Genomic DNA, 15,218 nt, shown 5'->3' on the forward strand with positions numbered 1-15,218 from the left:
TGCTTTGAGACAATGTGTATTGTGAAAAGCGCTATACAAATAAATTTGAATTGAATTGAATTGAATTGAATTGAATAATTATGCAAATGGTCTTTATTTGTTAAATTTTATAAGGTCTCAGCATTGGCAAGGATATCAGAGTGTTTTCCAGAGAAATCTGAATGGTTTGATGCCTGGGACTGAGGCAAAACTCCCAAAAGAGCGCAAAACAAATCCATGTTTGACCTTCATCATTAACAGTTCCAGGAGAAAAATCGGAATTTTTAGTAAATTAAAGACCTGAGATGAACAGGAATTCCAAATGGAGATAAACCTGGATAAACATAAAGGAACTGATGAAATGAAAAAAAGAAAGAATTCTCTCTCCCTCGTCATTCAAAACAGACTTCCTTCAATGCAGGTTCTGTTCCTGCATTGAAAATATTTTGGCAACCAACAAAATGAACCTTTGTCCCGCCAAAGGCTTATTTGGGCCTTCTCCACACTAATACGTTTTGGTTTGAAAACTCATCTTTATCTATCCGTTTTGAACTTCCATCCACATTGTTTTTGTCAACGAAGACGGAGCTCTCCCACGTGGATACATTTAAAAACGACGTTTTCGCGTTGCAGTGTTGACTGTGAAAACGGAGGTATTTGAAAACGATGACACGTTTAGTCATGTGACGCATATCGTACACAGATATATGATTATAGCGGCATTGTAATGCCTGCTATATACTTTCATAGTGTTACTAAAGAGAAATGCTCCTTTGTGAAGTCTTCATATTGCATTCCTGCAAAGATGACTGAAAATTTACTCACAATTTCTGTCCTTCTGGCAAAACATGATGACAATTGTGTTTTAGACCAAGTGATTTTAAGTGCAACCCTGGACATAACACTGAGTGATACTAAGGGATATTTTGCTAAAATTATTGTGGCAGAAGAATAATGGGTGACACTTTACAATAAGGTTTCATTTGTTAACATTAGTTAATGTATAAACTAACATGAACTAACCATGAGCAACACATTTGATATTGTTAATCTTTGCTAATGTTAGTTAATAAAAATCCAGCTGTTCATTCTTTGTTCATGTTAGTTCACAGTGCACTAACTAATGTTAACAAATTTTTTTAATTTTAATAATCATGTATTAGCAAATGTTGAAATTAACATTAACAAAGATGAATAAATGCTGTAGTAGTGAAGTTAATTATTAGTACATGTTAACTAATGTAGTTCACTAAAGTTAACTAATGAAACCTTATTGTAAATTGTTACCGAATAGTGTGATAACTTTATTATGTCTGCTCTCTCAGTATCATCTTGTGAACTTTTAGTATGTTTTATGCATTCACAATAAGGTGATTTGAGCATTTTCAGATGTTTCAATGTGGATGAGCAACTTTTGGAAAATGCTTGAAAATGCTAGTGTGGACAGGGAGCGTTTTGAAATGAAAACACGATAATAAGACATATCTATAACACGAATATTAGGTATCACCATTTTTTAATAGGCCTAGTAGTTAAAATATAACTCGATGATCTGACTGCAGTGGTTGGAGGATAAGTTTATTAGTGAATAACAACTTAAACTTTAGTCTGTTCCTTACAAAACAATAAAATTGCTTAAGAAGACTTGGCATATAGCGCATGGGTCATATGGACTCAAATGAGGAATGAGGAAAACCCCTCATTCATTATGAGTGAATGGAAAGAACGACCTCCCGTTGACTTCTACAAAAGAAAGAAAGTCATAGAGGTTTGGAATGGCATGAGGATGCGTATGATAGGGATGTGAATTTCTGCTAAAAATGGCATTCGAAAATCGAGGCGCAATAGTCGATTATCGATCGAAAATCAAAAAAAAAAAAAAAACGGACTCACAATGACAGAAAGGGAGGCCAATTTCATCTTTAGCGATTTATTAATTGAACAAGTGACATGTTTTCGTCATTTTTTTTAACATAGAAGAATAATTGGAAGAAGAAAAAACAATAAGCATAATAAACAATTTTGCATCGACAAACCAGTATGGAGGACCAACTCTACCATATTTAAAAATAAATACAGAAATAAATAAATGCTCAATAAATAAATAAGCATGCAATTAAATGCCCCAAAAATACAATAAACAAATAAATGTAGGTAGAAATTAAATTATACAGTGAGACATAAATGTATATATCTCTTTTAATTAGCTTCTTTATTTATTCACCTTTGTAATAATTACCTCATTTATTTATTGTCCTTTATAATCTTCAACTTTATTTATTAATTACTTATTTTTTTAAGTATTTATTTATGTGCATGTTATAATATTTTTGTCTGTTTTATTCTTCCTTTGTATTTTTTTACCCTATTTATTTCTTCAATGCTATTTATTTCTGCCTGTCGTTTTTACATTTCTGTATGCATTTCTGCCTCATTATGCAAATGAGGAGGGGCTGTGTCTTAAGGGGTCAACTTCTGCCCATTGGTTGGTTAGCATTTTACTGCATCGGTCAAATCTACATGCCACCGGCCACAGTCACAACAAAGATGGCTACCTACGATGAAGTTGTCAGTGAGCTGAGGCATTTAGCAACTGTTTTTGAAAACAATGCTAACGTTTGTATTGATTTTATTATTTTTCGTTTGGACGCTCTGACAGAACGTGTGTTTCAGTTAGCGGCACACGTGGACACAGATGTCGACAATGTAGTTTTTCAGAATCTGGAGGAAGCGGCCCATCTTCTTAACTCGGTCGCTAACGTTAATCACACACCTGGGATAGCTGGTCGCCCTGCTTATATGCTGCCTGTGGACGCCGTGGAAGGACTTTTACATGCGGGTTTGCCTGTGGGTGCCATTGCAAGGCTTTCTGGAGTCAGCGAAACAACAGTTCGTCGTCGGATGGCAGAGAATGACATAAGGTGAGTGTACCATTACATGTGATGCCAATAGAACCAGTGTGTGTAACGTTACCAAATCACAAGAATGACACAGGAGAAAGACAAACCCTTCCTAGCTTGTGTTAATTTACAAAGTTATGGAACTAAACAAGAATGCATAGAAAGTAACGTTAAGTCGCACACGCAGTGACTTCAGACTCCACTTTAGAATCTCCTCAAAAGACTTCAGAGTTGACAACAAACACCGGCAGCTGCTCCACCATTCATCATAAACTTTGGCTTTAAAACGTCACACAACAAGACCCAAACAAAGAAACGCTGAACGCAAAATAGGTTAGTAACCTGTGGTGAGTAAACATGTTTAGCTCAGCATTGGCCATCTGCCATCTGGAGTCTGAAGTCTTTTGAGGAGAGTCTAAAGTGGAGTCTGAAGTCACTGTGTGTGCGACTTAGCGTTACTTTCTATGCATTCTTGTTTAGTTCCATAACTTTGTAAATTAACACAAGCTAGGAAGGGTTTGTCTTTCTCCTGTGTCATTCTTGTGATTTGGTAACGTTACACACACTGGTTCTATTGGCATCACATGTAATGGTACACTCACCTTATGTCATTCTCTGCCATCCGACGACGAACTGTTGTTTCGCTGACTCCTAAAAGCCTTGCAATGGCACCCACAGGCAAACCCGCATGTAAAAGTCCTTCCACGGCGTCCACAGGCAGCATATAAGCAGGGCGACCAGCTATCCCAGGTGTGTGATTGACGTTAGCGACCGAGTTAAGAAGATGGGCCGCTTCCTCCAGATTCTGAAAAACTACATTGTCGACATCTGTGTCCACAGGGTCCGAAATTAACTTTTTGGCTCACCTGCCACTGGGACTGGTAGATGAAAAAATCCACCAGCCAAGCATATTTTTTACCGGCCAAAATAATAAACAGCCTTTTTGTGTCACATATACATTAATTTATATAGGCTATATTTAAACATTTTTGGCATTATATTTCTGGTCTATTATTTTCCATTCTTACTTTTATTTACACACACATATTACACAATTTACACACAATAAAATAATATTTTTGTGGTGGTGCCTATAAAAATAGTTCTGTACAAATGAAATGTATTAATTGTATATTTAATAAAAAGTATGCAATAACAATATATTATAATTATTTCAAAAAAATATTTAGTTTTACTCTGCCTATTTTTTTACTCCATTTACTCTGACTGATCAGTAACTGAAGGACTGGAAATATCAGTTGTTTTTAACCATTCATTAAAATGAATCGGTTCAAAGGAGTGAGTCATTAGTTCGCGAATTGGACGTGTCATTATGGGATATGTACGCGTTGTGTGATTATCCCGGCAGCTAGGACATCCCTCAAGATTTGTGTCAACACAGAAAACATTTAATCACTGGATAGGTTTTTTCGTTTATTTAAAGTGTGGTTTATGTCAGCTGAATGTGCGGAACGCTTCAGAGAAGATAAGGTATTTTAGCACAATTCACAGTTCACACCCAGCGGTAATTCAGGAAAAAAAATATCCGAATGCTCCATATGAAACTATGATCTTCCGACCTTTACCATCGTGTCGATTTATTTTGATGAATATGTGCCAGGGAGAGAGAGCAAGACAGCGATTAGGAGACGGTGAAGCCTTGTTTATACTTTCGCCTGGTTTCGAAGAGAAAGAGTGCGGGCGCGCGACCAGGGCTCTCTCTCTCTCTCTCTCTCTCTCTCTCTCTCTCTCTCTCTCTCGCTGTCTCTCTCTCTGCTCGTTCTTCAGGTGCGCCATGTCACTTTCAATGGCGCCATGTCACTTTCCCATCCCGCAAACACAACAACTCCGTCATGTCCGTAGCCATCATGCTAGATATTTTATAACATTACAAAATGCAATTGTAATAAACATTTTATTAAATTACTATTTTGGTATGAACATTCACCCGCCAGGGGGGCGGATAGCCTTTTGAGATTTACTCGGCAAACGGAAAATCTACCCGCATTTGGCGCTTGGCGGGTGTTAATTTCGGACCCTGTGTGTCCACGTGTGCCGCTAACTGAAACACACGTTCTGTCAGAGCGTCCAAACGAAAAATAATAAAATCAATACAAACGTTAGCATTGTTTTCAAAAGCAGTTGCTAAATGCCTCAGCTCACTGACAACTTCATCGTAGGTAGCCATCTTTGTTGTGACTGTGGCCGGTGGCATGTAGATTTGACCGATGCAGTAAAATGCTAACCGACCAATGGGCAGAAGTTGACCCCTTAAGACACAGCCCCTCCTCATTTGCATAATGAGGCAGAAATGCATACAGAAATGTAAAAACGACAGGCAGAAATAAATAGCATTGAAGAAATAAATAGGGTAAAAAAATACAAAGGAAGAATAAAACAGACAAAAATATTATAACATGCACATAAATAAATACTTAAAAAAATAAGTAATTAATAAATAAAGTTGAAGATTATAAAGGACAATAAATAAATGAGGTAATTATTACAAAGGTGAATAAATAAAGAAGCTAATTAAAAGAGATATATACATTTATGTCTCACTGTATAATTTAATTTCTACCTACATTTATTTGTTTATTGTATTTTTGGGGCAATTAATTGTATGCTTATTTATTTATTGAGCATTTATTTATTTCTGTATTTATTTTTAAATATGGTAGAGTTGGTCCTCCATAAACCAGATGCTCGCTAGATCAAAAAATAATATCATCTAATAATGTTTTTATGCGAACCTGCCTTGAAACCGGCAATAGCCTACTTTTTAAACAAATTTGTTTCAATGAATGTAAACTATTCATAGCATAACGCTTAGGCATTATGTCATATTCTTGTTCAGAAAAAGTAGCATGTCAACATGTCCTGGGAGGAGACTCGAGCGCAACCAGTTGACAATTAGTCCAGCCGCGGAGAACACCCGCTCGGATGGCATAGATGTCGCAGGCACACTCAAGTAGGAGATAGCTAACTTTGCCAGGCGGGGATATTTCTTCTCGTTGGCCTTCCACCATGTTATGGGGTCAGCGTTCATTGGTGGGCATATGTCTTGGCAGTATTGCAAGAGTTCGGTTGTCGCTGTTGCTGTCTGCTCAATGTTATCCTCGCCAAACAAGACTGCAATCGGTGCAGCAGAGAGGGCGTCATTTCGTGGATTTTTAGCCGCCGGTGGTTCAGTAGGCATTTCTCCCGATTCCTCTGCGCCTTCCGTGTCTCCAGCGTTATCAATGCTGGACAGGAGGTCTCTGACTTCGGCCTGCACAGCGCCTCTTACATCATCTGTTGCAAATCGCAGGTGCTTGTGCCTTGGGTCTAGGAATGATGTGATGTATGCAACCTTTCACGCGTTGCTGACTTCTGCAGGCCCGAGTCTCCTCTCCAGTGAGACAGACACTGTGCTTTTGAATCCCTTGACTTTGGTGTTCTCCCCTGGGATTTCTTTGAGATGCTTGGACAGTAAAGTTACGGTCACCGGGTACACCATGGAGATGGACACGTCATATTCTCCACACAACACAGTGGTGGCACATTTTAGCGAGTGCAACATGGGTAAGAATTTCTCCATTACAATCCAACTATCATCTGTCAATTCTAGGGTGCGTGCATCTGATAGCTTAGTGACACTCCTGTCTGACAAGGCAGCACACACAGCCCATCGCTGCTCCAATAAGCGCTCGAACATTTCATATAGAGAATTCCACCTGGTTTTACAGGATTGCACTAACTTATGCTCAGGTAAATTCTGGAGTTGTTGCTTTTGCTTAAGTGCGTGTGTCGCAACTGTGCTGTGATGGAAATGGGACACTAGGCGATTAGCAGCTCCAATGATGTGTTTTATGTTTGGTAGTTTGAAACCATCGTTTATTGCAAGTTGAAGTGTGTGCGAGACAGGGCTGTGAGTCTCATTCAAGTTGATCATTAGAGTTGGCCAAAACCATGTTTTTGGCATTGTCATGCACACAGACTGAGACCTTTCCAGTTAGCCCCTACTGGTCTCTAGCATTAGAAAGAACAAGTGCCAGACTTTCAGCCGTGTGTCGCTCTGGCATGGCTTTGGTCTGCAGAACGGCACTCTGCATCTCCCAGTTAAGCATGTAATGGGAAGTGATCGTAACATATGATTCAGTTGTCAGTGCCGTCCACGAATCCGTGGTCAATGACACTGTGCGTGCACTCGCTAAACGGGCGCGCAGCTCAGTTGCGCTTTCACCATGCATTTTTTCAACTCTTGTGGTGATTGTCTTTCTTGTTGGAATGGTGTATTCATGCTCAATAAATTTCATTAGCTCCCGGAAACCTTCTCCTTCAACAAAGCTGACGGGGAGCATATCCTTAGCTATCATCTTAGTAATTAGCATAGTGATCTGCTCACTGCGCTTAGCATCCAACTTACGTCCCAAGAAACTAGCCATTGACTGCTGGGTGCTGAGAGGAGGATGAAGCTGTCGGGTGCTTTGATCTCAGGTGGCTATGCATCGTCATGTAGAGTGGTGGTATGCCAGCTTTGCTTGGCATAATTTACACTCAACTTTATCATTGTTCATTTTTTTAAACGAGTCCCACACGGAGCTTTTTGGTTGTTGCATGGTTGGTCGCAGAGTTAACGGCCACGAGGTTACGACAATGCTCTTCTTCTGTTGTTTGTTTACACTATGTTCAAAACGCTGGTATCCTAGATCACGCAGTAGGGGGTTTCATTCATGTTAGTGACACCTTGTGTCCCTGACAGGAAAATACCTTGCTGCGCGATCTGTGACAGTAGGCGTCAATTATGTCAAATACATATTGGAATTATTGCGCGAAAATATAACGATATTCGAAAATCTAACTCCAAAATTTAATGGACACTCTTGAAGATCATGATCTTATTCACTGACACTCTGGAAAGTTCCTAAGCACGCCTTACACAACATGTCAGCGACTGGATTTGGAAGGGTACAGCACATGAGGACTGTTTTGTTTAGCTGTTTTGAAATATTTAGGAGATCTGTCTTTTGGCTCACAAATACACGAAAGTTGCAAATGATTAGATGAGGCCTGACTCAACAAGAAGAGTCTTCGACGAAGACACACAGTCAGACCGTCTAGTACATATAATCTGATACCCTAAAGGTGTCCAAGAATTCCCAAGATTAATCAAAAGATAAATTACATGTTTTTGTGATTGTATAAAACATTTATCCTGCAGACTTTTTAAATTCTAGGAACTGAAAAAAGGACAGTTCACACGAAAAATAAATGAAAATGAAGTCACTTTTATATAGCGCTTTATTTAAAGCACCTTCATATTTTTTCACATTTTCAAAGCTTCACAGCTTCATATTAATTAATAGGAAAATTGTGTTAAAGTTGTACAATTTCAGCTATAAAGTAGCGGACGACAATTGTGTCATTATTCTGCTTAATATAGTTCAGTGTTGTTTCAATATAGTTCAATAACTGTCAGTGTTGCAAAGTTCATCAATTATGAAATTTGTTCAATTCAGCTACTGTATAATGATGCATCATCTCGCTCCTCAAATACTGTTGAGTCGCAGTGCAGAACTACGACTAAGACTGGTATAACATGCTGCTATCGATTGCTGATCATGATCGATTGCTCCTGTCTGCCTAGCTGCCTGCTGTGTTTTGTTTGCTTTGAGGCTGTAAGCTCCGTCTAAGCCTCGTATTAGCTTTGTATTTCTTTCTGTTTTGAACCATCATTTACTACCATTTCTAGTTGTTTATACTACTAAATACAGCTTAGACAACATCTCAGTAGGGCTGGACGATTTTGGCTAAAATCATAATCGCGATTAATCGAACAAGTTACCTTGATTACGATTATTGAACGATTATTTAAAAAAAAAATCTTTCTCATGTGTCACTGGCAAGGCGTATACTGTAAATATGTTCACGGTTATTTTTTTTTAATGAAAGAATGCATAATCCTATCCTTGTGATTCTAAAATAAGGAAACACACAGATAGCTTTTAATGCTTACTTATTAAATATTTCAAACAATTGAATCAAACAAAGCATACAATGCTTGAAATAAAAACATCTTATAAAAAAGTAATTAAGTTTTAATGTAAAAAGAAAGTTTCCTAAAAATGTAGAAAATAGTTATTTTTGTAAACAAAATAAATCATTGTAAATATTACCATCTTAAAAGTAAAATATAACTTGTATAAAACTAAAAAAACTAATCCTTTTCATATTGCGTAGCATTTGTAAATGCTTGTGTTATGGAAACCTGCTTTGTGGAGTGGAGGCATGTGTTGCTGGGCGTTTGTCAGTCTCTCTCTTTTTTCGCGTGTTTCTTTGGTACAAGCGGCTCCTGTTGCTGAGTTGACTCAGTGTTTGACTGAGTTCCCTTTCACACAGAGATTCCGGAAAATACACGGATAAAGTGGCCCGGGATTTGACCCTGGTTCGTTTGACTTTGGTTAATTCACACTGCCAGTGATTTTCCGGAATCAAGAGAGTGCGTTCACAGACACACACAACCCGCAAAGACACGTGACATGTCCCAGCGGCGTCTATAGTTTGCTTATGAGCTGCGATTTCTCTCGAGAAACCACGCTTGTGCATTTTTTTTCTCTGATTCGATCATAAACTAGCTTATTACGAACCGTTTCACGCTGGCGAACGATCCCGGCTTAGCGCCATCATTACGACACGGCATTGATTATGGCTTTTGTTCACACAGCGCGCGTTCCGGGACTGAACACGGCAATGTTACTATGTCCCCAACCTGGCATCAATCCCGGGTCGTGTTTGCGTTCACACAGAAGGTGTTTGTTCTGGAAATTTCCCGGGATCAACGCGCTGTGTGAAAGGGGCTCATGTTGCTTCAATGTCGCAGACTGGACGGGGCGGAGTTACGTGACTACACACGCGGTAATATGTTTTAAGGGGAAAGTACATTAACACACAGTGGACGCTGGACGGAAATATTAATAGGATTAAAAAACCGAAATAACCGACATGGTAAAATTACGTCGGTTATAGGCTCTGAATTTCGGTTTCGATTATTTTTTGATTAATCATCCAGCCCTACCTCTAAACCACTAGGGGTCTGGAAAACTGGCAATCAGTGCATTTCACAATGATAATGAGTGAACATGTACTGTAAACCCACTTGTGCAATATACTCCCATTATATAAACTGCAAATGTAGTTGAAAGCAAAAGGCACCCAATTCAAACAAACAAAAATCTGCATGTAAAGGTAACGTCACTGATGACTGTCAAAACAGAACTTATATTAAAGGAAGGCGATTCCTCTCTTGGCACCGTGACTGTAAGCCTGAATGAGCCCTAATGAGGAAGCAGACTGTAATAAAGTGATTTGTGTGTGTCCCATCTGTCAGAATTGGCAGAGCCATGTGTTTACACACAGGACAACCCTGAGGCTGTCTAAATAATATGCAGTGACATAAACACACTTTAAACAAATCTAATAAATGTGGCAAACTCTAAAACTAACATCACAGATTAAATAAATGGCTTTAGTTAATTGGATTCATATCAAAGGCAATGTGGTGGACCTGCACATTGGCACACATTTTAGATAACCTAATGAAGCTTCATGTTATATGAAGTCAAATATAATATTTAATATGACTGAATTTACCTCACTACAATTTGTTAAACTGACAAAAGTCATTTTCATGGTTGGATCTGGTAGAAATCATTCAGGTAACAAATACAAGCATTCAATAAAATAAAATATAAATCAACACACTAAAATTAAAAACTAAATTTCAAATCAAAGTGATTCAAAATTCATAACCTGCTGTTGTTCATTGGTGTTTTTAAACCACTTTGAATTTAATTTTAAAAAATCACATTGAAACTTAAAAGATGGAAAATAAATAATGTGGTAAATGCTGAGATCAACATCAACTAGTATTAATAAATGAGTACGTCACTGTTAACAAATGTTAACAAACGAAATGTTATTGTAAAGCGTCACCATTTTGTCATAACCGTCACCTTATGGAGCTCCGTTTTTTCATACTTGTTAAGTAATATTTTGACTTGAATAAAACCTGTCAATTTGCCACATGAAGCACATTTTAGATTATTATTAAAGCTGTTTTAGGCTATAGTATAGAAGTAGTTCAAGGCAATATCCTCTTCTCTTCGCCTCAACTATGCAATATAAATCACGCCAGTTCACTAATGACTGCAAAGAAATCACAACCTTATTAAAAGTATCGGGTGGGTTATAGAGCCTTAAAATTTGGGCTGGTAAGTCAAAAGTTGAAGGTTCAAAACACAAGTAGGCTACTGATCCCTGTGTGAATAGACTCAACATCAGGTTGCTCCAGAAAGAGTATTATTATCTGTAAATGTCACGTTCAATAAAAACGTAATTTAAAAGACTAATAAAGTCCAAGTAGTTCTCTGTGGGACAGCACAAACTTCCACTGTTCCCACGCTGACTGACTGAGGTTCCTCTAAGCGCACGCATCTCTCTCTGAAGGTATGTGCGAGATCTACCGGAGATCATTCCACGATGAAGGTTTAATCTTACACAATAAGCCATTTCATAATACTAAGTGTCTCCTACCTTTCTTTTCCGGCGTCGCACATAAGCTCCCTGAGAGCAGTAAGGTAAAAATCAATCCGAGCTCAGTTGGTCCTGCCATTTCTTATGTTTCAAACCTCTCAGACTTCACTCCATAGTTTGAAGAGCTCTTCTTTCAGGGGGTTCTAAATGTACAGAGATCTTGCTTTCTCCTCTTCTTGAGAAAACTCGCTCGGCTTGGCTGTAAACTTTGACAGCTCCTCCTCCGCGCGCTCGCGAGCCTCGGCAGTGATAGAGTCGCGCGCTGCTGGACAGAGCCGCGCTCGCGCCCGTGACGTCAGCAGCGGGGAGGATAGAGAATAGTCTCAATTATAATTCACGCAAAAAACATCATTCACATATGCGTAGACAATTTCATATGCATGAAACTTTATTCACGTACACACAAAAAAAAATTCACGTGCGTGAAAAAAATGTATATTCACAAAAAGCAATTCACATATGCGGAAAAATAAAATTATATATTCATATACATTCACAAATGCAAAACACAATTCGTAGATACAGTTGTGCACAAAAACCTTTGAATGTTTAAAATGTACGAGTATCGCCTTCGATGCGTGTGTGTGTGCTTTTGAGACTTTCCTGGCAGCAATCTCCTCCTACACAGAGCAGTCGGTAGGCTTGTTCGACTTGAACTGGCGCTGCACAGACCGATCGGTTGATGACATCAAAGTACCGCGAGAGCGATTCAAAAGCATAAGGAGCCGTCTGCTCTCTAATCGCTCTCGCGGTACTTTGATGTCATCAAACGATCGGTCTGTGCAACGCTGGTTCAAGTCGAACAAGCCTGTACTCTTTAGCCAAACAGATTTAAGCTTATCAATCGACCAATCAGTATCACGTGAGGGCGGGCCTTCCTGCATGTTACGTCATCAGCTTTCGACTACAGCAGGGGTGCTTCTCATTTCTTATTTGTGCATCCTCGTTTCCTTTCCTCGCTTCCTTTCCTAGCGCCTCAGCTCCTCCCCCTGTAGGGTGTGAGGGAAGGACGCAAGGAAAGAAAATGAGGATGGAGGAATCGAATGAAAGCTTTTTTTATACATTGGAATACTTGATCATTCGAGTGTCACTTCACAGCGTCATCAGCAGCGCTCAAAGCATCTGCCCTTATGTTGTTGAAGTTTGTTTATTTAAGAAATTCATAATAAATAATAATAAAGCAAGATACCCTGTTGAAATATGTGAGATGTGTGGTTTATATAAACTGCATAGGTAAACTATAATTTAAAAAGATTCTGACCGATGTGAAGGGGGAGGAGAATGTATACGTGCGTCACGTTTAGTCAATGGAAGAGTTCCGCATAGGATACACCTGTGTATCCTTGCTCATGACTCCTCTGAAAGCCTCCTCACTCCTCGTTCCTCGACTCCTCGCGGTGCAATTAGAGAATTGAGATGTCATTCAAGATGGCTGTGCTTGATTGGTTTCCGGGTCATAGGATGGAGGACAGAGGAGCGAGGAGACGAGGAGGGATATTGAGAAGCACCCCAGAGCCTAGACCAAGCGGCAACCTCCTTGAAACCAACACGGAAGTGAATTAAATTGCAATTCATCGCCTGGCCGCTTGAGGCTGACTGCAAAAGTGAGCCAAATCTGTATCTCCCCCATGTTAAAATGCCTAACTTTATCGCAGAAAAAAAAATGTTTACAGCCTGGTGTCTTAAGTTGTTTTGGTCTATACAGCTAATTTTACCCTTCATGAGCACTGTGAGGGGGGTGATTTTTTTTTAGAACTCATCCGTTTAAATTATATTAAGCCTTAAAATGCTGCATAATCAAGGGCGTGGCCACTTGAGTGACAGGTGGATTACCGCTGAACTTACTAGCCGTTTGTCTGCTCTCTGTTAGCCATCATGTCACCTCAGCTGATTCCAGCTGCTGAACTTGTCATCTCTGTCGTGTTTGTACTTTTTTCGGGATTATTTGATACAGTTTATTACACGCCGCCCTTACCTTCGCCCACGCCGTTGGATTCCGTCGTTGTCGAGTGAACAACCATTGCTGTTCTTCAGTTGTTTTCCTCTGTGAACATGCACTCATGGATGTCTGACAATATCGTTGCTTTTTGGAGTTCAGATTTAAAAACGTCTAAGATATAGAGGCCACACTCGTTCTGCTGTACCGCTGATCTTACGGAGCAGATAGACTATAATATGCTTATTTCACAGTTTAGTGTTCAATAAAAAGTACCGTCAGGTTAAATCCTGCAGGTGTCAGTGCTTTCTATTCGTCCCTTAAATGAGTGCGTATTTCTAGTGCATTTACTTGAACTTCTAGGGTAATATCTATCATTATATAAAATGGACTGAATAAAGCTCTCTACGAACTTGACGTGCGATGCCTCGCTGACTGACATGTATGCGCATCACTGTCACACACACGCTCAGAGCAAATATTATAAGTTACTGCATGAGAATAATAATGCATCACAATACACATAGTCTCACTCTTAGTTATGTCTTTTAACTATTATAGTATTTCAAAGGGCAAAAACATGAACTTTAACTATTGGCTTTAGGTTTACTTCTTCAAGTCAGCTGTCACTTTTGCGCGAGGCCAGTAGCACATTAGTTCTTAGCCTGAGCAAACTCGAGCAAGGCGGGCGTAGTTTCAGCATCCAGGCACCTCAACTCCACCCACGTCCCGCCTTTTTGCCCATTTTCGTTTATCCGGGAGTGACGCACTGTGACGCGCTTCCAAGATGGCGACAAGCGACTCCGCCCACTTTAGGCTTCAAAAACGCTCTTCAGAATCCTACGGGTGACGTCATGGACACTACGTCCATATTTTTTACAGTCTATGGCCTAGACGCATAGACAGTAAAAGAAATGGACACAGCGACCCCCTTGATTTCAATGGAGAGAATTGAAGCCCAACAGAAGCACTCACTTCCTGATAGCCAAGCGTACTGGGCAGGCTCAAACTGAGCTTGACGACGTAGATGTGACGTGAGCAACCTGACTGACAGTTGTAAATCTTTTAGTAGCTGTGCCAAGACAAATCTGAATCACGTAATCTTGCAGAGACGGCGAAGCGTGACCTGGAGCAACTTTTGGTAAGTATTCTGATTAATTATTTTGTCATTTTGCTTAATATTTATTTATTTTTAAATGTAACACCAGTACGCCATATTAAGTTAATGCATAATATTAAGAAGTTGTGTAAAATGATATTCAAGAACTTGTGATATGAATTAATACCCAATAGGTATATGTAAGGAGATAACATACTAGGCAAAGGCTAATTATTGCTAAATAAATAATATTTAAGATTATTAATTAAACTTAAACAGCTAATGTAAGTCGAATGTAAGTTAATGTAAGTTAAATGAGATATATGTGTCTAACCGCCCAGGGAGCGAATATTTTTAATATAATTTAAGCACGGTGAAATTAGGCATTGGTAAAGATAGCATGCTTGCTGGGCATATAATTGACATGATTGCTTACAAGTACATTGAAGTAAAAGGGAAGATGAAATCACGAAAAAAAGAAAGAAAAAAAGGCAACAAACAGTTATCACACTGAATTAACAAAATACCACCTATAACACAATACTTGTCTTGAATGATGATCAGAAGTTTCCAAGGTCGAAGTATCACGGCTCTCCAGAAAATTGTCTAGCAGGTGTTGTCGTAAAGCGCAAGCAAGCTAATCTTGAACGGTCAATGACGCATCAGAGTAAACTCACATTGATGTGTGTGTGTGTGTGTGTGTGTGTGTGTGTGTGTTTTGGAAATCAAA

The 15,218-nt window shown here is 39.1% G+C and overlaps 1 protein-coding gene across 2 annotated transcripts in view; it reads right to left on the reverse strand.

Moving 5' to 3' along the window:
- LOC143706149 (epidermal growth factor receptor-like) overlaps nucleotides 1–11,744 on the reverse strand; it is an 85,545-nt gene extending 73,801 nt beyond the window's left edge. The window contains exon 1 of one of the 2 annotated variants that reach the window (XM_077197908.1): nucleotides 11,454–11,744. In XM_077197908.1, the coding sequence (XP_077054023.1) occupies nucleotides 11,454–11,532 (79 nt within the window). In that variant the 5' untranslated portion in view covers nucleotides 11,533–11,744. The remainder of the gene's footprint in view (nucleotides 1–11,453) is intronic. The other variant, XM_077197829.1, reaches the window with a different exon arrangement.
- Nucleotides 11,745–15,218: the final 3,474 nt, after the last annotated feature.

Source organism: Siphateles boraxobius, unplaced genomic scaffold (genome assembly GCF_051911475.1).
Source record: "Siphateles boraxobius isolate OS27281-9 unplaced genomic scaffold, OSU_SipBor_1 1, whole genome shotgun sequence".
NCBI lineage: Eukaryota > Metazoa > Chordata > Actinopteri > Cypriniformes > Leuciscidae > Siphateles > Siphateles boraxobius.